The sequence below is a fragment of the Drosophila subpulchrella genome, chromosome 2R (genome assembly GCF_014743375.2).
Source record: "Drosophila subpulchrella strain 33 F10 #4 breed RU33 chromosome 2R, RU_Dsub_v1.1 Primary Assembly, whole genome shotgun sequence".
Classification (NCBI taxonomy): domain Eukaryota; kingdom Metazoa; phylum Arthropoda; class Insecta; order Diptera; family Drosophilidae; genus Drosophila; species Drosophila subpulchrella.
In genome coordinates this window covers 20,321,956-20,344,207 of record NC_050611.1, presented here as the reverse complement: position 1 = coordinate 20,344,207, position 22,252 = coordinate 20,321,956, and the positions used below count along the sequence as shown (strand labels likewise).

The 22,252-nt window shown below is 41.5% G+C and overlaps 5 protein-coding genes across 6 annotated transcripts; 4 read left to right on the top strand and 1 right to left on the bottom strand.

Annotated features, from left to right (window-relative positions):
- Positions 1–924: 924 nt before the first annotated feature.
- LOC119551822 (bromodomain-containing protein 2) lies at positions 925–1,864 on the top strand. Its single transcript, XM_037861384.1, has one exon. The coding sequence runs from the start codon at positions 981–983 to the stop codon at positions 1,752–1,754; it is 774 nt and encodes a 257-aa protein (XP_037717312.1). The 5' UTR covers positions 925–980; the 3' UTR covers positions 1,755–1,864.
- LOC119551820 lies at positions 1,750–4,666 on the bottom strand. The gene is made up of 3 exons (XM_037861381.1): positions 3,378–4,666; positions 2,150–3,292; positions 1,750–2,036 (listed from the first exon to the last, which is right to left on the bottom strand). Exons 1-3 carry the CDS (start codon positions 4,527–4,529, stop codon positions 1,782–1,784), a joined length of 2,550 nt encoding a protein of 849 aa, XP_037717309.1. The 5' UTR covers positions 4,530–4,666; the 3' UTR covers positions 1,750–1,781.
- Positions 4,667–4,738: 72 nt separating this feature from the next.
- Positions 4,739–7,242, top strand: LOC119551821 (neurofilament medium polypeptide). Of its 2 annotated transcripts, none has more exons than XM_037861383.1 (2): positions 4,739–6,378; positions 6,582–7,242. In XM_037861383.1, exons 1-2 carry the CDS (start codon positions 5,000–5,002, stop codon positions 7,195–7,197), a joined length of 1,995 nt encoding a protein of 664 aa, XP_037717311.1. In that variant the 5' UTR covers positions 4,739–4,999; the 3' UTR covers positions 7,198–7,242. The 2 variants fall into 2 exon arrangements, with proteins under 2 accessions (XP_037717311.1, XP_037717310.1); XM_037861382.1 differs by having other exon boundaries at positions 4,742–6,378; positions 6,561–7,242.
- Positions 7,243–10,280: 3,038 nt separating this feature from the next.
- LOC119550792 lies at positions 10,281–11,443 on the top strand. The gene has a single exon (XM_037859724.1). The coding sequence runs from the start codon at positions 10,370–10,372 to the stop codon at positions 11,291–11,293; it is 924 nt and encodes a 307-aa protein (XP_037715652.1). The 5' UTR covers positions 10,281–10,369; the 3' UTR covers positions 11,294–11,443.
- A 5,944-nt stretch (positions 11,444–17,387) lies between these two features.
- LOC119551432 lies at positions 17,388–18,500 on the top strand. The gene is made up of 2 exons (XM_037860774.1): positions 17,388–17,516; positions 18,261–18,500. The coding sequence occupies exons 1-2, from the start codon at positions 17,388–17,390 to the stop codon at positions 18,498–18,500; spliced, it is 369 nt and encodes a 122-aa protein (XP_037716702.1).
- Positions 18,501–22,252: the final 3,752 nt, after the last annotated feature.

Here is a 22,252-nt window from a genome sequence, read left to right as displayed (position 1 = left end):
TATTTTATTTTATTTTCAGATAAATAATATTTCTATTTAATAGGTTCTATCTACAGGTTAAGTACCAAAAATTATTGATATTATCGAACAGACGCAAGTGGGTCAGTGGAGTGTAATCCATTCCTCAGGATATTGACCCACTGTTAGGACCATTCCCTTAAAACCCCAGCAGCAGACTGAAGAGACGCCCCAAGATATGGCCAAGACTCGGCTGGATTGCTCCCCAATTTTCACTTTTTGTGGCAGGTAAGTTAACAGCGAGAGAAATGAAAAACCTGAGCCTGTTTTCCTCTCATTTGTGGATGGCAAGCTAACAGTGGAAGAGAGCCACAGGACTTCCCCTCCATAGGCATGTGGAACCCAATCTTACTGTTAGATGTCTTTAAACAGGATTTCTGTTAAACTTTTTATAAACCCAACTTGTTGACTATCCAAATGAAAGCCCTGCAAATATTTGCCCAAAAATGATGCATGTTGTATATTTTGACAAAACTTATACGCATAATATTTATGGCCCCAAAAATAGCTGACATCAGCTAGTTGACCATAAATATTTTTGGGTCTAATATCTCGAAGGGAGTTGTCCAAATACATTCACCGGAAAAAAGGGGCTGTTTGCATGGGTCCCAAAAAATTAGATTAACTACCCCCGGGCTAGGGATTGGGAAAAAGCATTTCCCCAAAGGACCCACAGCCCACACAAAATTCAAATACATTTTCGGACGGAGCAGAAACACTTGCATAATTAACTGAGTTTGTTGGCTAACCGCAATTGTGGATTGACTTTTCCTCTCGGGTTGAGGTGGCAATCCTAAATCCTATCTAAAAATACTAAAAAAACAGTGTGTGAAAGATGACAGCTTTGCTAAAATATACTATAGACCTTTGGATTTTCCCTCCAGCTGTTTTTACTTGTGTCAAAAAGGTAGCAGATATTAGTTTTCACAGGGAATTTTCAGCTATTCCAAGCTTTTTCTAGAATGTCTGGAAAACAAGAGAGTTCATCGCCGGAAATTAATGCCTGCAAGGCCATTATCAAGAGATTGTTCTCCAGTTCCTACAAGAATATAGCCTGGGTCTTCTATGAACCCCTGGATGCCCAGCTTTTGGGCCTAGACGAATATCATGACATTGTAAAGGAACCCATGGATCTGTCTACCGTGAGACATCGTGTGAATGCGGGCTGCTATCAGAGTGCCGCGGATTTTGCGAAGGATGTAAGGCTGATTTTCTACAACACCTACTTGTTCACGAATCCTGACCACCTGTGCTACCAAATGGCCAAAAAGCTGCAGATTATTTTCGAGGAAATGTATGCCCAAGTTCAGTTGTACATTACCAATGGCAAGGTAGTTAGTGCTGAAGATGAGAGTTCCTCGAGCTCCTCGGATGAATCGGATGACTCGTCATCGACAGATAATGAACCGAGCACTCCAGAGGTTTCCTCTTCCATTAGGGAAAGTCCCCCAGAATGGTCTTCGCCCGCCTTCTCAGGACCTGTAAGTCACCAGAATCCTTTCACCACCGAAGAGGATCTAGATTTGCATGCCAAAATTCAACAGCTGGACGGCGAAGTGCTGCTCCATGTTATTCACCTAATCCGAAGGATGGAAAACTCCGAAAGTTGCAACAAGGAGCTCGAGTTCGACGTCTGCCAACTTAGGGCGCACACCAAGCGCTCCATCCTGGAGTATTTGGCCAGCAAGGGAATCACCGGGAAGAGAGTGGCCCGCAACAAACCCAAATACATCTGAGATTCAAATACCAAAGTGTTTTTATTTCTAACTATCCAGCTTGCCCAAAAGCCTCTCCTGTTCCTTCCTCTTCTCACGGAAGGCGCGGTTATTTCGATACTCTCCGTTCCAGACCTTCGCTCGCATTATCTCCTGCGGGTTCGAGGCTATGTAGGCGAAAAAGGTCCTGCGAGGAGGTCCCCCGGGTACCAAATAGTTGCCCATCGCATACCAGGCGGAACCCACGGTCTCCAAGTAACGCTCGTTCAGCTGGTCATGGAAGGTTTGCTTCACGATAGCAGCCTGCAAAGAGCAAGATAGATTTTAATCTTTAGTTGCTTAACCTTTAATTACTATATTTGGAATGTTATATACTAATATATTAATTAAATTTTAACTACTTTTAAAGGACTCACCTTATTCTTGATCCGTTTGTAGTTGTCAAAGTTCTCGTGGGATCTGGGCAGACGATCAATACCCATGAGATCCGGATCGGGGGGACTGCTCTGGCATATGGAGACCAATTCGAAAATCCGGTTCGCCTCCAAAATACTCTCGTCGAGCTCCTTCTGGCTGTAGGTCTTTCCGTACCTCCTCTTGACCCACTCCCTCAGAATGGGCAACTTGTGGGCCTCCGGCAGACTGGCCAGCACAAAGCGAGGTTCCTTCCGCAGAGCTCGAAGGCCATCCTTAAGCAACTGGTTCATCTGTTCCGCATTGTCGGGATCGAACTGGTTGGTCTCCTTGTAGGTGAGAGCCTTTCGCGGGGTCATCCTACCCATTCGCTCCATCTCGCCCCGCTTCATGGTGGCCTGCTTCTGCCAAATGGCGTTGGCACAGCGCACCACCGCATCCACAATCTCCGCCTTGTAATCCACACGGCTTCGACAGCTGTGGTTGCTTGAATGATCCAGGGTCTCCCGACTGTCATCGGAGGTCATGTCCCCATCAAGATCATCGAATAGGTCGACTGGGGCTTGTGGGGCTTGTGGGGCTTGTGGCTCTGGAGCAACTTTCTTCTCCATTTCATTTTCCGGAGGCACCTCGTCCTCAATCATCATCTCCCTTATTAGGCAGTCATAATTACATGAATTATGCCCACGTTCTTCCTCCGATTTACCCAACGCCTTGACAAACGACTTGGTCACTATCTTTTTCAAGTCAAAGGGTCTGGGTTGACCGGTTTGGAAGACCCGATGGTACTTGAACTTGTAGGGCTTATTGGATCGCGGTCCTCGGAAGAACTTCTTCTTCACCTGCTTTGTGGGGGCTCGCATTTTGCACGTTTCGGAGTTCGATTGGATTTTTCCTTTGGCCAAAACAAATGATACAGCCGACTTTCTTGGCGCCGGAGGAAGCTCGCAATCCAAGGGATCTAGTATGGTCCTACATTTCTCCAAGGATTCCTCATTGAAGTCGATGTTATGTACACGGAAGGCACTGTTGCCCAGCTTGCGAGGTGGAGGCTTCCAGGTCGATACCTTCTTGGGCTCTTCTTTCGGAGGTTCCGGCGGAGGCTCTACCTTTTTTGCCTTCTTACCCTTCTTATCCTTATTTTTCTGTAAAGGAAAGGTTTAGGTAGTTTCAACCATTTAATAATGTAAAACAGATATTGGAAAGTGGTACAACCGATTTAAAACTTACCGGCTTGACTCCTCCTCCCTCGAGTCTCTTTCCCCGGTAAGTATCGATGGCTGCCGTGTGGGCCACACTGATGTCCTCGCCCACCAGGGCCAGATTACCCTGATCCTTGGGATCTGGCCAGGGCTGCGATACCAACATCTTCTGGCACAGGACGCAATCGGCATTCTCAATGGTCAGCACTTTGGTCTGGTCGCAGTGCATCGCATTGCGATGGCGTGCCATGATTATATCGATGTCGTGCTCCAACTGGGCCACAATCCTCGCCTTCCTGAGTTTTCGATACGGTTCGGCCACGTCGAGGAGTTCTAGGCAGCGATCCCTTGCCTTGACCGCCAGTTCATCCCTCAAGAGCTGCGATTGCACCACCAGACCTTTGTGCACCAGGCACATATTTGCCTCGGGTTCCCTACTCTTGGGCTTACCCTCTTCCTCCTCCTGATTTCCCTCTAAGCCACCCAGCTTAAAATATCGTTCCAGAGTCTCCGAGAGGGTTTTCTTGATCAAACGCTGGCCAGGATTCAGTCGGTAGAGGGCATACCAAGGCTCCTCCTCGTCCTTGCCATAATTAGGAGGTCCGTTGTTGGGCCAAAACTTAAAGGATACCACAAAGTCCGGAAGCTTGGTGGTCAAACAGGAGGTTCTCTGAACGGGTTTCGGTTGACTTTGGAAGTAGGGGGACTTCTTGGAGCGCTTCTTCGATGGACGCTCTGCTTCGCTGACGGAATCCAGCGACTGAGTTTCGAACTCGGGTATTTTTTTTGGAGGTCTCGGCAGCACAGTGTCCAGACCTCGAATGGTGGCCAACATATCGATCTTGGCTATGGCATTCATCAGCAACTGTTCGTTAATGCTATAGACACCATCCTTCTGGCACGTCTTGTAGTAGCCCTCCATCACAAAGTAGAGAAAGGCCAGGATATTGTTCCTGCTCAGCTGAACCATCCGACTGATCTTCTTCTTGGATATCACCGGTTGGACTCCCAGAGCAATCAGGGCCTTGAACATCTTCTCACCCGTTCCCTGCTCAAAGTCATCACGAAGGCTCTCCGACATGGTTAACATCACCGTCTCCTGTTGAGTGGACACGCCCATATACCATTTGGCCAAGTCCAACCTCCGATGGAAGTCATTCAACTTTTTGTGGAAACTCATGGTGGTTCCGTGTCCAAATTTTGTACTCTACAATTTATAGTTTCTAAAAAAATGTGTTGCAAAAATCAAAAGTTCTCGATCAGAACATGTGGGGAATAAAAACAAGTTTTTGTGTCATGAGCTAAACATGAATGCTAAAGTCAGAGGTTCTTATGATTAACTTTTCTAAACTCTGAGCTTCAGGAATAAAGCCTTTCCTAAATTTAGAAACATTCTTAGAAAAACACTAGCGTCTGAGAATCAAAATGATAGAACCTCCTATTTCAAAGCTAATTATCATATTTCTTCTTTGTAAATTCTCTAGTTTAATCTGAAAAATAAAGATTTTTAAAAATTTGCAGGCATGCCTTGTCTGTTCCATCTAAAAAACAACCTTTTCGATGTTTTTCCAAAGTAAAATTAGTGTGTTTGAAGCCTGAAAGTCCTCGTTGACCGTTGTTCAATGATACGTGATAAGTGTTGTTAAAACAATGGCTATAAGAATGCAAGACTGCAGATCAATGTGTGAACCATGCCAATGTCCACGTTGCCGGTTTGAAATGCATATGTCCAGTCCCCTGATGAATTGCCAAGAAAAGTGCACCCCCTCCGCAAAATGCTGCAACATGGGTGGTTTGCCGAAGGAGAATCAACCGTCATTTGACAATTGTCAACGACCTTGCTGGCCGAAGAGATTAGTTCCTCAGGAAGTTTCTCAGAATTTCCACCAGGGAAACCCTCAGAAACTTCCCCAAGAACTTCCTCCAAATCGGAATTGCCAGCCTCTTAGAAAAATGATCTATGGGCAGCATTCTCCTGGGCAAGCTAACCAGGAATATCGGCAGCAAATTCCACAGCAAACTTCCCAGCAATTTTCACAGCAATCTCCTCGAAAGTGTTGTTACCAGGTGCCTACTCAAAACTTAGGTCAACAATCTCCGCGAAACTATTTACAGCGACCTCCTGGAATCTTGTTCCAAAAACATCCTATAAATATATACCAAGAAGATTTTGAAGACGATCATTACAATGGAATGAGAAGAAGACCCTGCTACTGTGTAACCCATGAAATGGGCGTTCAAACGGATGAGACGGAGTGTAAGAGCACAAAAGACCAGATCCAGTCACCAACTTCCGAGGAGGATAAAGATTCATCGGTTGAATATATAGCGGTCACCGAACTTACGACAAAGGAAGTGGAGGTGAAGCATAAGACCGGCGCAAAGGACATTTACACGGAACGAATTCAGTCCGTCACCCATTTCCCAACCGGGGCCCGTGAACGCATCGCAGAGACTCCGACTGGAAAAAAGTTACAGGAGGAAAAACAAGAAAATACTATCATTAAAGACGAGTCCAAAGAAGATAACATGACACCCCTTCGAACGCTGCGCCAGTCGGAGTTGGAGTCCATGGTGGAGTCTGCAAAGGCGGAAGTTCCCAAAGCCGATTCTAAAGCTGAAACGGGGGAACTGCTCTACCACCAATATGAGACCTTTGAGCGTGATTTTGGTGACACTAAGGAGACTGTGAGGAGATCCACTAAGAAGGGCAGAAGTGCGCCGGGATCACCAGCATCGCGCTTATCGAAGACTCGTACACCCACTCCCCGATCAGCTACTTCCCGATCACCTACTTCCCGATCAGCTACCCCCCGAACAGCTACCCCCCGATCAGCTACCCCCCGATCACCCATTTCACTTACACCCTCTCGAGGAACTCCGTCTTCCCATAAGTCCATTTACCGCACACCCAGGGAAGACATGAGCCGCTCTGAATCCGGAAGGGATATCAGTCCACCATTGTCGCCCCAAAGCAGCGCTACGAAGTCTGAACAAAACACCTCTATTGCCAACAATGATGATGCAAGGTAGGGTTGTTGTAAAAAACCATCTTATAATGAACAAGAAAATCAAATACCAACATTTTACATTTTGTTTTTTGATTTTTGTTGATTATAAAAAGACAGTCCTATAAGGTTCTCTCTTCTTAAAATTTGTTTACTAAAATTCCTTAAAGGTACCACGTCATTGATATTAATTTTCTTCTTAGCAAACCCTTTGTCATGTTAAGTAGTGACAATTGGGACGATAAAGATGAGGTAATGACACCTGAGGTGCCAAAAGAAGAGAAGAGATTACCCTCTGAATACGACAATGTGAGCACCGTGCACGTGAGGGTTACCAATAGAAAGGAGGCTTCTGTAAAAAGACCCAATGGCAAGAAATCAAATGACAAAATTACTGCGGTCTTCGAGAGCCGAGTTTCCCAGGTGCTTTTAAAGGAACAGGGTGAGAAGAAACCAGGTGGGAAGAACCCCACTGAGAAGAACGAGCAACCGAAGCATCCGAGTGAGAAGAAACCGTCTGAGAGAAAACCAGAAGAAAAGAAACCCGGTGCCAATAAGCCAGAAAAAAAGAAATCGAAGAGCTTTCCCCCGCCTAAAATGGAGATGAAGCAGGGCTATCCATCAAACGATTTGGTCTGCAGATTTGCAAATCCCCTAAAGTGCAGACCCACCTGCAGGAGCTTCAGATTTCCCTGTTCGCCGTCCAATCCTTTCAAATCCTTCAACTCTTTTAACTCCTTCAACTCCTTTAAGCATTGTCCTTCCCGTTCTCCCAGCACAAGACAATATGATCCCATCTATGGCTTTGGCAGCAAGTGTATCGCTTACTATTGTCGATAATACCAACAAAAATGTAAAACTGTCTTATCAACTTATGCATACTAACAGCAAACAATAAAATAAGTAAAATATTCTCAACCTAAGCTATTATACTTGTGGGATTTAGTCTTTTGTTCCTTCAATCTCGATAAAAATGTATTCAATAAATGACTAGCAATATTGATACCATCTTCTATCGGCTGAGGATTAGAAATATATAAATTCTTAAGCCAGACTTGGCCATAAGTGTTTTTGGCCATTTGGAGTCTTATCCGGCTGAAAGCTCTTGAAATTGGAATTTCGGAATTAGTTGCATTGGCTCCTTTGCAGATGCACAAAAGTGCAAATCCTGGTAAAATAATTTGCGGTCAACGAAGCCACAGATCGTTAATGAAGCACTCTCTAAAATGGATTTCGGTCCCTGAAGTGCAGTTAATGGTCAAATAAGGATGGCAATATCTTGTGTGGTGGAGGCAATAACGATAATTGGGATTTCAACGACCGAATGATTATAATATTCAGTTTGCCGACTCAATTGCCTGCTTGAGATGTTCATTGGCCAAGTCAGTATGGCCTAATATTAACAGATGTTTGCAGAAATAGCATAGTAGGTCGTTCTATAACTTATCTTTCGAGCAGGTGAATCTCTGATGGTTATTTCCTAAGTTTGTCATCGGGGGAAATTGAATATTTTATCTACGGATATTAGGTGCCAGGAGTTGCAGCCAGACTCCTTTGCATTGCTCGATAAAATGTTGCCATTTAATTTTTATTCGACCCTTCGATTGGCTGGTTCAGGAATAATTTAGCCATTTGCGCCCAAGTAAACAAAATAAAATTCAACAATGCCGAAAGCAGTAGGAAAATCTCTGGCCTCGCCGACGGATGTTCACTTTTGGCCACTAAAAGTTCTCTTTTCCACCTCTGCCTCTGGGCCATCATTTTATTTCGTTTCATGTTTTATTCACCACTTCCGCCGGAAATAGACATACGCCAGTGTGCGTATGTGAGTTGGCCTAAACATCTGTCTCGTTTGGCAAGCCGATGGATGGATGCCATAGATTTTTGGCCGGGACCAGGACCAACAAAGTAGAAACTGTTTTCGCAAACAAATCCCACATAAATGCTCAATTTATAACAGACCGGAAGTTAAACTTAATCAAGCGTACTTTTTGGCTTATTGTTTAGTTTTCCCTGTCCTTTCACCCCCTTTCGTATTTACTTAACATATTTTATTGCGATACTTCTCTCTGTTTTTCCCTTTATTTTCCCGGGGATTACAGGGGATTTTGTGTGCCCAAATGCTACGGAACACCATCTCCATTGGCCGTGTGTGAGCCCCGAAAATCCCCTCATGCCCTCTGAAACATTCATACTCCAAACTCCATTGTCGTAGGTTTATTCCGTTTCGTTCATTTCATATTTCGTTTGATAAATCTACGGCATCAAACATGGATGGATGGGCATTCCCGTTGTCTTCTGAATTAGTTAAAGCGGGCGTAGGCATCAAACTGAATCGGTTTTACCAGGGATTTGCATACTCATCGGAGGCAACTGTACTTTTTAAAGGATTGTGCAAAATTCAGGAGTTATTTATGTGTCCTTTTGTTAAATAATTGAAGAAGTACACAAAGGTTTTATAAAGCTTGTTTTTTGTTACGTGATATGCGTAATATTTTACATTCAACATATTTGCAGAAACATAAATCATTAGGCTGTTCGATATTTTATTAAGTACCTATTAATATAAAATTACATTTACACATTAAATAGTTAAATTAAGTATCTGCATATTCAGTTCAAAATGGCTTACTTAATATTTTAAATTTTCTATTCTTGTACCAATGTATTTGATACATCGAATAAAGGCTAAAGGCCATATCAGTTTCAATCGTTAACCTCTTCAATAATAAATTAATTGGGCTATTTTGTATTGCCGGTGTTTTAAGTTACTCTGCTGATTACAAAGTATCAAGTGCCTTGTTTCGACTAAAATTTCGTGAGTTGCACACATGCAATAGACTTTCATTTAATTATTCCGAAAACATTTGCATTTATTGTGGAGGGAGTCCCCCCTACAATCGAAATCAATTGTCAAACAATTAAACCGATGTAGAAGTCGGTGGGCGGATGCTCCATTTGAGATGCCAGGTGGGCGTGTCTCCCTGTTTGCCATTGTTTGTTTTCCTTCGCCCGGACCGGGATAAATGAACGCCTGGGCAAACAAATGCGGGTGGGTGAGCCAGGTGGGCTGGGTGGGCTAAAGGTGAGAGGAGGCTTTCGGAGGCACTCTGCATTTGCTAATGCATTCGATAATTGCATGCTGCCGAATCAACGGAGGCCCAGGCACATCTCCTTCGGGAGTCGGGCGAATAATGTATGTAGTTCCTCCCACCTGTCTCTCGGGCGGATTGAGTTCCCTTCCATGTCGGCTCAATTAGGACCTTATTGTTGTTTCGCCAATATGGGAAATTACACTGGGAAAATAAACGCAATATGATATGATTATATGATATGATGTGATGTGATATGATATGATATGATATGATAAAATATGATATGATATGAAATGATATGATATAATATGATATGATATGATATGATATGATATGATATGATATGATATGATATGATATGATATGATATGATATGATATGACATGATATGATATGATATGATATGATATGATATGCTATGATATGATATGATATGATATGATATGATATGATATGATATGATATGATATGATATGATATGAAATGATATTAAATGATATGAAATAAGGGGCAATCAAAATATATTTCCAATTATTTCAAACCCCAAAGGTACTTACGAAAAACCTAGCAACATTACATTATTTACAAAAATAAAGGATTTTTTCACAAGAAGGTCTATAAAAATATCCTATTAAGGAACTTATGAATTGTAGGTAGTTCTGAAAATGAAGTTGGGAATTATAAACAAGAAGTTAGTTCTTTCAATATATTTCGATCCAAAAAAATGAGCTAATTAATGTAAATTTCTTTCAGTGCAAATCCACAATGCGGGATTAATTGAAGTGGCAGGGATTGTCTATCATTCAATCCTCGCTCCGAGCATTCAATGCCAAGTGCTGACGTACACATGTATTCCGTTCAGTTTGAATATTCCGGCTTCTTCTTTTGACAAAATTCTAACCAAATTAAACTATGTAATGATGAGGATACACCGGTTGCTGATGAACAAGTGCTCCTGCTACGGTCATGTGCTGCAGCGATCGATGAGGGTTCCCAGGCGAACTCTAAGCCCACCGGGGAATCCCGGAAGAGCTCCCCTCCAGGTGCGCCATAGCTTCCAGGGTCCGCGGAAGGAGGATAATAGTCCGGGTAGATCACTGGACCTCGAGCTGGACTTCTCCGTGGCCAAGGATGAGCCGCACCAGGTGTCCCTGCCCTTGATGGTATATGTCTACAGTCCGCTGAGTCGTCTGGCCACCAAGTTGTCCCTGCTCCGGCTGAAATTCATGTGGGATTGGGACTTCTCGGAAAGGCACTTCATAGAGAATTCCCTCCAGGCGGCAGCCGTTTTCACGGACTTTGTGAGGCGTCGCCGCAACCGAAATGTGGAAAGATGCAGTACGCCCATGGGCTTCAAGCAGGTCAAGCACGATCTACTGGACGATCCTCCCGACTGGAGGCTCAAGATGATGCGCTTCGAGAAGGACCACTTCCGGCGGGCCATTCCTCTGAAGGTGCAGCTCCTGCGGCACTACGACCATCGGTTCGCCTTTATCGATGTGGTCTTTGTGGCTCTGCGGAGATCCAATGACTTCCGTTCGACAGCGGAACTTAAGGAGATGGCCGAGCTACTCAAGGACTATGTGGATCCCGCCCAGCTAAGGGTTCCACATCCCCTGATCTTTGCCGAGGTCTTCATGCGCTTCCGGCGGGACTACTCCGTGGAACCCACCAAAATGGGCAATGTGCGGGACAATAGTCGCTGCATGGGCCAGTGGCTCATCTCCACCTATAAGGTGGTTCGCTTCGACATCCTCAACCACCATCCGCTGTTCGAGATTCCCCAGTTCGAGGAGTGGATGCCTCCGGTTATGACCAGAATGGGCCGCAGCCTCGACTAGAATGTGTTTACTTAGTCATTTACTTGGAGAAGTATCCTCGTGCTGTAATATTTAGGTATAATATTGTAAATTATTGGGTCAAACCTTCAAAAACAAAACTGCATATTAATTAAGATGTAATAAAGCCGTTGGAAAACTTATGATAAGATATGCAACAAGAGTCAGCACTTGACACCTTTTTAACTTGGTTATTTAAGAGTTCTGATATAAAAAACGAATAATGAAAATAAATAGCGGCAAATCATAGTCAAAAGATGTTAGTATTTGAACTTGAACATAGAATTTTTCATTTAAGGCAGGAAATATTAAATACGATGTATATAACACTTATGTTAGGCATTTTCAATAAATAAAAAATATACGCTTCAAATCATTAAATTAACTTCAGTAGTTAATTTGAAAATTAGCATTTGGTGGTTTGTTCAATAAAAATATTTTATAAGAAGACTGATAATTGTCTTAGACAAATTTTTTCAAATTTATAGGCATCTTAAGGTGTTCCTAGAAGAAACCTGATATTTTCCCACGCCAGAATTGTCATAAATTTGTAATTAACATTTGTCCCCCGTCGGTGGCAAGATTCATGGGCGAAGTAATGCCGATATGGCCATTATTCAGTGGGGAAATCTTTCCAGTCAGCTTCCAGGAAAAGAATCGAGGGGCTTCAGGTGCAACTCACTCACCTGGCCGCTTATCGGAACACGTTTCAGTGCAAGCCTGTCAATAAGTTGAATTTAGTATGCGCGTGAGTCCAAAAACCACAGATTGCAGGTTGCTCCGGGAAATGGGTGGGAAAAGGGCCTGGAAAACCCCATTGATTTCCCTCTTTCTTGGCGCAATCTTGGAGTCCACGATATGCCCCGACACTTTGCGGGTGCGGCTTCTGTTGCTGCCACTTGCCACTTGCCACTTGCTGCTTGCCACACTTTTCACTTTGCCGCTGCACTCAAATTTAAAGCGTGCAATTTTATGCTTTTAATTTTCCGCTCAATAAAATCCTGTGGCTTTGGCTCGCACAAATTACACTGTAGGGAGCCATTGCCATCTGCTCCTCGCTCTGCTTTATTTTTGGCCCTTTCATCATTACGATGCAATAATGAATTTCTGCAACATTTGCTGCAAGGTTATTGTCCCTTAATCAAAATTGTGCGGACATTCCTTGGGAAATTCCCCTGGCGAGCATTCAGCTGTAGAAAGTCCCCATTTAATGAGTTACTAATTTTTGGGTGGATTAACTTTTGAAATAAATATTTTTTCTATGTTGGTATAATAGGATACTATATTTTAAGTAAACGTTTGCCAGCCAAAACACCATCGATTAATGGGGATTGTAAATATGTTTTATTTTCTCCAGAAATTCCCCATCGGCTGATTTACTAATTTTTGCGGGATCTTAAGATTAACTTATGTTGGGCATTTTAAATAAACATTTGAGAAGCTGAATTCTTTATGTACTTTATTTTTTAAGCATTTTTTATTACCACAATATTGAAGTAGATTTAAAATTCTTGTTTTGTTCCTTTTAAAACATTTAAAAATTAGTCTTAGCTTTTTCTATTACATCTTTAATACGTCTATGTTTTTTTTATTAACTAGCCACCCGACTATTACAGAGAGCCTTTTAGCTTGAAGACTTGAAATTATTTTCGAAATTGCTCTGTCACGTAAGCGGCGAAAACAAAGGCGCTGAGACCCCGTAGTTAGAAACTTTCGAGGAGCACACAAAACTTGGCAGGGATTTGAAGGCCACGACCTAAAGACACCCTATCATCGGAAATAAGGGAAGTAAGGACCTGAACTCCTTGACCAAGCGGAAGTGCCCTATATAGGGCACTGGTGGAACGGATGGCTATGGCTCGGCACATACTTCAGCTCCAATCGGAGTAAAGCCCTCAACCGAGGAGCACTTGCTTGGAGCAGAGCAATGACAATTTTGTTTTCAACTCGGGACACTGACCGTAATGGGCAACAAAACAAATGACGGTGCCATTGACAGGACAGTTAAAAAAGGAGACGCGAACTATATCCTGCGATGACAATGACTTTTTAAATTGTTTCATGAATGTGTCAGTTTTGGTCAGAAAGTTTACTAGCGTGGCGCAGATGCTGGAAAATAAATGGGAAAAGATTCAGCCAGAGGGAAAGAGATGGGAAAAGTAGTGTGGAAGGGGTATGGAAGGGGTTCTGGAAGGGGTAAAGAAGGCGTTGTGGAAGGGGTGTACACGGTACAGCGATCCACTTGGTTAACATCATCATTATCGTGAGCATGACGATTACACGATATCGCTACGTGATAATGAGCATGAACAGGCGAAATCAGACTTTATGACTTCATTTACCACCCACACGAACACCTCTCCACTCACCTTTCCACCCACCCACTCTCCCATCGGCATGTATGTATGTACTAGCGACTTAAATTGCAGGTGTGGCAACCACACCGCAGACTCTCAGTTGCAACACCTGCGACTCCAAGCGAAAACCACCATCGGTGTCAATCACTTGGCACTTTTCTAGCTGGGCTTGGCCTTTTGAAAAAAAAAATTGTATTTTAAATATATAAATACATAAATACTACATATAAAATTCTAAATTTTGTAAATTTCTTAGGCATTTCATTTAGGTACTCTTAACAACATACATGTCATACATTTTAGAAAATAAATTTTTTGATATTTTTAACTATTTTTAAAGTTTTTTTTAAATTTATATTTTAACTGAAACTTAGCTTATTGTAAAAGGGTTTCAATATTTTCAACAACGTATCATAAATTTCACAAATATTAATTTACATAGTTATAAAAAGTATAAGTTATTAAAAATATATAATTTGAAATTTATACAACTTTAAATAGTTGCCAGTGAGAAAATGGTAGCTTGCTAACAAGATGTGAAAAGTGTATAAAGACAATAAGAATGCTGCAGCCCTTCACATATCGATATACTTATGGCTATATAAATATCGAACCAGTTCTTCAGCGAAACGCAGATTTGACATTCACTAATCGGCCGTCCACACGTCTCAATGATCATAATTTTTTATTTCTTAAAGACTGGGCCACTCCAATTGGCTAATAATATAAATGGTTTACAGATCTATACAAAGTTTTGGGTATGCAAGTAGTACATTTGTTTTTTTTTTCCAAGAATAGACTTGAAAGTTGTTTTGATAATCTTCAGCCCAGCTTTTATTTATTATTTTATTTTTATAATTTTTTTTTCATTTTTTAAATAATAGAATACTACAAATTGAATTTACCTATAAAATGTTTTGATATACATAAAATTAAAAAAAAAAAATAAAAAAATAAAACTAAATATATTTGCAAATATATAAAACTAATTGATTGTAATTTGTAAAGTGGTTGTAAAGCTGATTAAAAATAAAAAAAATGTTTTTTTCCATATCTTGAAATAATATTATATTGAACTCCAAATATATAAAATATCGTTCTTTTACATAACTCCAAATTAATAATTCTACATTCTGCGGTCAGTTATATTGTAGTACTTGTTTCTAGCTACATGTACATGATGTGTATTAATCTATAGATCGCATCACTGGCCATCAGTTAACGGGACCCTGGGCTAAAGTGCATTTGATGCTGCCGCCTGGAAAACACCCGTTACCACCCATCAGCAACCACCCACCGCCCACCACCCATCCGAGAGTGGGTGGGGCGTCCAAACATCGACATGCCGACACCGTAGCAGACACAATTAAATAGACATTCGCCGGCTTTGATAGCGCCATTTGGAGGAAGGGTGGTTCCAGGTGTTACGGATGGGTGGTTGTGGATATCAGGGGTGTTCGTGTGGGTGGCTGGGTGGTGTTTTCTTTTTGGGGCTGAGGTGGGGGGAAAGCCATTTGTGTGCGCCCATCAAGAGAGCTACAAAACTTTATGCATGACATTCCAGTGCAGTCAACTCGCTAAATCAAATTGTTGCTTATCCCGCGAAATCTGCAGCAATTTTTCATGGTTTCTTGCGGAAATTTCATTGGGAAAACTAATTCACATGCCGGGCTTTTCTTCTAAGAGAACCCAAACATGCAACTCAACTCAAATTCAAATTGATAAAGCACATTGAAATGAGAGAAGTAAACAATTTGGCATGCAAATTGGGGAAACATGCACTTCATGGCTGACTGCACTGCGAGGGCAGATCCTGATGTTTTGGATAAGGATTTGATATATTAACAAGATTACGGAAATTAAATTAAAGAGCTTTACTATAAAGAATTTATGCTTATTTTCTTTTAACTACCGTGACTTTAAGGACTTTATTTTATTTTAATCGTTTGGAAACCAACTTTTTTCTAATTTTATTTTTGTGAACTTTCAATGCTTTTTACTTACACCTAGAAAAATGAGAAGTTCGTTTGATATTAAAAATTAAGTTACTACAAAACCCTACAGGATAATTGATACGAATGTATTTTTTGTGAATAATTAAAATATATTTTAGAACAATTTTCTTAAAGGCCCTTTGAAACTTGATAAACTTTTTTTGTTCGATTTTTATTTGCATTACTGATTCAAAGCGTTTACCCCCCCAATAAGTAATGGAATGATATGTAACAAAGCCTAAAACCAAAGTTATCAGTGGAAAACTTTTTAATTACCCTTCGTCGTCAATGGATTTTTCCACATATGCAGTGAGTAAGGGTACTTGCATTTTCCGAGGACCATCCAAAGGGAGTATGTATCTTCCATTTTCTCCAACTCCGCCCACTTTTCACATTAATGCGTATGCATAAAACTTTTGCAGCACATGACTGGGGATAAGTATGGAAAATATTTAAAAGAAAAGTTTCGACTTGGAAAAACACTTGAACAGCTGACGACGACGATGACGACATTGGAGTGGAAAATGTGGGAAGGCTGGCGCCAGACTGCCGAGCAAATAATTTCAAATTTTCTCGCTAAAAACATGGCAAACATTTCAGTTTACGTTTTATTTTTTTTTTAGAGCTACAAACATACATTTAAGACTGCAACTGGTTTGAAACATTTTTAATGAGCACTTCAATGGGTGCCGAGGGGAGGGCGGCAAGAAAATTATTTTACTTTACCCCAGTGGCTGATGAAAAATTACTTTCATTTTAATTAGGAGCTGCACCAAAGAGCAAAGTAGAAGAGAGTGTGTGCGAAAAGACGAAAAATTAAATTAAAAACACTTTTGTGCATTTAAGCAAATAAAGAGAGCGCGTCACACACATGCGGGGAAAGTCCCCCCCCCCCGCTTTTCCAAGTGGGTGGTGGGTGGTGTTATGTGTGGGATTTTCCCCCCTCCGACACAGGGTTATTTTTCCTTGTACGTGCCGAGCGGAGTTTTATTTTTTAATTAAGCTGTTTACATTTAGTCGTAATGTCCTTGCAGCGTCCCTTTATGGCAAGCGCGGTTTTTGTCGCCTTACCTGGCCACCCACTTTCACCACCTGACCCCACCCACTTTCGCCCGGCTTTCACCCACAATTGCAGTGGCCGCACCTTTGTGGGTCAAGTGAGCAGCCAAGTTCTTGCAGCTGTCGGCAGCACAATTAAAAATGTGCAAACTTGCATTATTAAAATAAAGAATTTCATTTTGCCTGACACTTTCCTAAGCGGTTTTCCCCCAAAAAAGAAAATGTGCGAAAAACCTCGGAAAACAGTGCTGAAAAATGTTCTTAATCAGTTGTTTACCCGCCATTTTTCAAACCCTTCTGGCCATCGCCGCACAATTTGATTAATGCCTGGCGGGCAAAATCCCGACCTAATTGCAGCCAAATGTTGCACATCCTTTGGCAAATAGGCAACAACAAATATTAATTAAATTGAGCGGGCAAAGTCAATTAATTGCCACGTTTTTGGTTAATTAAAGTCATTGAAATATTTACATGTGTGCGGAAACATCGACCTATCGGCATGACATGCACAATTCAATTAATTAAAATGTTTTACCTCTGCAGGCACTTCGTGTTATTCTTTTTTTCCCTCCCCGATAATTGGCCTCAGGTGCGACAGTTCGTAATTAAAGGCAAGGGAAAAAGTGTGCGCTACGGTATAAAAAATAACCTCATCTATGTAATAGCAAATATCGATAACACGTTGCCATGGCAATTTGGCCGACTACCAACACTGAACGCGATTGCACGGAACAGCTGAAAACTGGATCAGATCTGCTGGAAGTAAAAAAAGTTGAAGATATTAGCCTGCTGAAGTGTATCTTTCTAATTAAAGCGGTGAGTTGCTATATAATCGCCTTGGCATGCGATTTCTCGCCTGATTGGCATTAAGTGTTCACAGCAGGTGATTTTCCCCATTTAATCGTAGAGCAGCGGCAGCATGGTTTCCTGATCCTCAATTGGGGAAAGGAAATGTCAATGCTTTGATTGAATCGAGTGGAATTCCAGGCGCAGCTGCATCTGTCTTTCGGTTCCCCATCGCAAATGGACAAAGGCCGTCTGCGAAAATGTGGCAAAAAGCCTTGGCCCAAAACGCGAAAACGTGCTAACAAAGTGGCAGCCACATTAGCAGCTCCTCTGGTCACTACCACTTTTCGCTGTTGTCCATGGAGATGAGATGGACGCGTGCCTGTTTGTTGGTCAACAACAATCAAAGTGCATTTCGCATTGTTTGACGTGGAAGCAAAAGAGGGTCTGCAAAGGGGCAGTGCACCATGGGATTCGTAGGCGCACTTTAGTGTTACCAGACCTGCAGATACAAAAGATACCCACCCAGTGTTGTGCAGTATCTAGATACGTACCTAGACACCATTTGTGGTACATTTTAACTTAACATTAGCACCCTTCAGTGTAACCAGACTTAAGGATTCAAAAGGTTCCCTTTCGGTGCTGTGTAGTACCTAGGTACCATTTTGTGGTACCTTTTAACTGAACTGCATTGGCATTTATTTAAGTCATTTTAAAAACGCATGTTTATTTAAAAAAGTTAAAGTTAATATCTATTTCCTTATTTCTTTTTAGATCATGTCCAATGGCCTTTCCAATGGCTGGACGATAAAGAGAATTGATTCAGTTTTTACGGATCCGAATGGGGATATATTTTACTACATCCAGTTCAAAGGCCAAACAAAGTTGGAAAAAATGCCAGCGGAAAAAATCATGCGGATAGTTCCCGACATGGTAATAGATTTCTACATGGACCGCCTATCCTCTTGCCCAAAAAGCAAAACGACGCGAAAGAGGAAAGCTGAAGAGGAATGATTAGTATTATTAATTAAATTCAATTATACACCAACCGAAAAACGATGTGTGAGGATCCTTATCGGTGGGCGGGTGGAGTTTTCTTTTCGCGCTTTGCCGCCCGAATCGATCATGAAAATTTACGAGGCTGTCGGCCATAAAAGCCAAGCAGGGAAAACTAATTAGGCAGATATCAAATTCGGATTAATGGCTCTCAAAGTGCCATAAAATCCTGGGCGCAACAATTAGGATGGGGAAGTCGATGTGTATCTCCGGATATGTGAGAGTTGCCAATTGCCTTGGAATGCCGGCAAATATGTTGTGTCAACCATAAAAGCCAGCTCGCCGGCTTTCGGCATTTCGGCCATGAAAACCAATGCAAAGTCGTTAAAACCAACAAGAAGTTATTCCGCCCTCTCAAGATGTCGATTCCAAAAGAGATGATGAAAAAGTTTGAGGGGCTGGCGAGTTTGTTTTATGGCCGCACTCGGGGAATTATTTTCCATTTAAAAAATTTTAATCTCGCCCATAAATAAGCTGCTGCCGCCGCGTGGCATTGCATTTTCGCCCTCGTATGTTTTTGGGCCAGCTAATGGACTCTACTTCACTCTGGGCCAAAGTTTTTAATTTAATGCATCATCGTAAAAATGGTATACTTTGTTACAGCGACGGCTGCCGACTGTAAAAATAGTTTGGTTTTGTTTTGACTTTGATTCCGCCGGATTGTTGAGCTGTCAGACCAACTTGACCTAATAAGCAACTTTCGCGTAAAAGTTATACAATTTCCAACTTGACTGTCCTCTACATGGTACACAAAAAAAATATTTAAGTATATCTCCAAACAAAGATCAAATATAATTTTAAGTAACTTAAAATTGTATATATTTTTACTAGTAGGTATATTTAAAAGGATTTTTTCTCTTTAGTGCACCATAGAACAAAAGTACACTATATAACTTTATCTAAAATCTGGTCACAATTATTAAGTGATATTTTAATCTTTTCTTGGATAATATTGGGACAGATTTTTATTGAATTTTAGAGCAATTTTGATTGATTTCCAAAAGGTTTATTATTTTAGAAAGTATTTTTTGTTGTGCATATTTTTGGAAAATGCTGGGACAGCAAGTGAATTCGACAAGCTAATCCGCTTTGCGGGCCTTTTTCAATTAAAATAAATTAAATGCAAATGTCAAAACTGTTTTCGGGAAATCCCCGCCGCCTTTTGGCTCCCTCAATTAGGCGCACTGTCATATTTCGCACAAGGCTTTGACAGGTCCGCGGGACAGATGATGAACTACAAATTGGACGGCGGTGGTTGGGGTTCAGTGGGTGGCTGGTATTTGATGCCCCATTCATCGCGCTGCATGGTAAAGTTTTCCGTAATTCCGGGACCAAGTCTTGTTGGGCGCCTTAAGCAAGCTTAAAAGTTGCTGCCAACAAAGTTGGTGGGCTGGGTGGGGCGGACAATAAGCAGTAAAACAACGGATTTGAAGGATTTTAAAACAATAATGCTAAGCGGCAAAAGTAAATAAAACGAAAGTGAAATAAAATATTCGTTGCCAAAAGTGCCTTAGTTGAATTTTATTTTAGAAATTCCCAAAAGAGTTTTGTTTTTGTAAATCGAGAGCTTAAAAAGAACTCTTTGAAAAGATTCGGGGAATATTCTTAGGCTTGTCAACAAGGTGGTTTATTTCTTATGGCTCAGGAAAGTTTAGTAAGTGGATTGAGGGCAAAGTTATTCATTGTCTGGTATTTACTAAGTTACTTTGAACGAAGGAAGAAGCTGGATTTATTTTGTTTAATTTTTCATAGTTCCGTTTTGATAGTTTATCTGTAGTTTAGTATTTAATTTAATGTTATTTAAGTTTTTTCATATTAAATTGCTTGGATGTCACAATGGTAAATGCTATCTCTTTTTTCTACCCCATCTCTGCAATAAATTGCAGACGGAAAGCTCAAGTTTGCCCAAATCCCTTACTCGCTCTTGACTTGGCGTCATTTTAGTCATTAAAACAGGTTCAGACTAAGTAATTTGCCAGCCACTTCAGGCTGAAAAAGGAAAGGGAATGGGGATACTTCCACGCTGCTGCCTTAGTTAGTTGCCCTCTAATAAACTGGCAGCGGAAATTTTTAACAAGTTGTTGCCAGTGCACAAAACTGGGCTGTAATTAACGCAGGACAGATGCCGCGAAGGGGGAAACGGGTGGGTTGACGGCCAGGAGGAGTTCGTGGAGTAGCATCTCGTCTGGGATAGACGAGATTTTGCATATCAGATTGCTGCCCCGGCTTCAGTTTGTCCCTGCCCTGTGATTTAATAATCAGCGCTGGCAGTCAAAACTATCCAGCAGCTACAAACAAGGGGAAAATGTCAGCTTTAGAAGTCGAATCTTGGAATGCACTTGCTAAATAGTATTCCCTAACATGGTATAGTTTTTATTATATCATATAAGGACTCTTATAAAATGCCATATAAGACAAATACCTATCCAATGAATTAAAATATTTTAAAATATATTTTTCTTGAATTTCTAAGAACTTTGTTTTTGGATTTTCTTCTTGACGTTTAAACTTTAAAAAAAATATGGTTCAAATATCAAATAGTATTCCTCTGATTTTCATTTTATTTTAAGTAGATCTAAAAGCCTTTTAGAAACCAAATATCTTATTCTTTTGTTACCTACTATATAAATAGCCTAAAAATATATATATTATATTATATTAATATGTTCTGAATACCTCTACAGACCTTTGAAAAAATGTTAACCAGCTTTGCCTAATTTTACAAAAGGTCTCGATGGTTATACAAATGTGTTTGACTTTAGAGCTTTATAAAAGTTTTTAAGCCAGTTGAAAACATCGTAGAACCTTTTAAAACGTTTCAGCTTACCTTTCTGTCTATTCCATAAGAACTTTAATGTTATTAGCCGTGACAAAATCAAGTAAAGTTATTTTACATAAAATATATAATCCCCATGCAGGGTATGACAGCGGTGGTATTTCGTAGGAAGGAAAGGCTTATCCAACTCGGCTCTTTTTTCCCTCGATTTTTCTTCTGCAGCCATTCCTCTTTTCCCTGATTTTCTGCCACCCCCTGCATTTTCCATTAGAAGGGAAGGGCAGGAATGCAAAATGCAATCGAAAGCGCGTGCAAAAATGAAATGTGCCAATGTGGCGGATGGGTGATGGGGAGTCGGGGGAATCAGAATCCCAAGTCCTCGGCAATTTGCATAAATTTAGATCAGTGACACATGGCGTCCGCTAATGGAGGCAGTGGGAATGGGATCTGAAGCTGGGGAGTCCGCGAGTGGGAGTCGACATATATCAGGGAGCCGAACCCCACTCGACGACCCATGGACTCAAACAGTTTAGCAAACATTTCCAATTGGCGTTTAATTAGCGGCTAATCCGTTTGCCACTGCCCCTGCAAGGGGGCGTGGTCGCTGCGAAAACACCTTCCATTTCTCATCCGTTTTTAGGCTGAATTTCGCATCTCTTCGCAGGTGGCGATGATGTCCCGTCCCGGGCAGTCCAATTAAAATGTCGTGTATCTCTGCGGTGGCGCCACCACTTCCCACTATCCACTGCCCACTGAAGGTCCATTCGATTCCACTTGGGTGGTAATGGAATGTCCAACGGCAACTCTCACCCACTAACCATGAAATGCCAATGGATTTGGAATCGGAGACTGGCCTTGCCACTGCGCATTACTCATTGGAGCGAAACTCTCATCGGAACGGTAAAGTTTGATGGGAACTGCGATTCTGATCTCA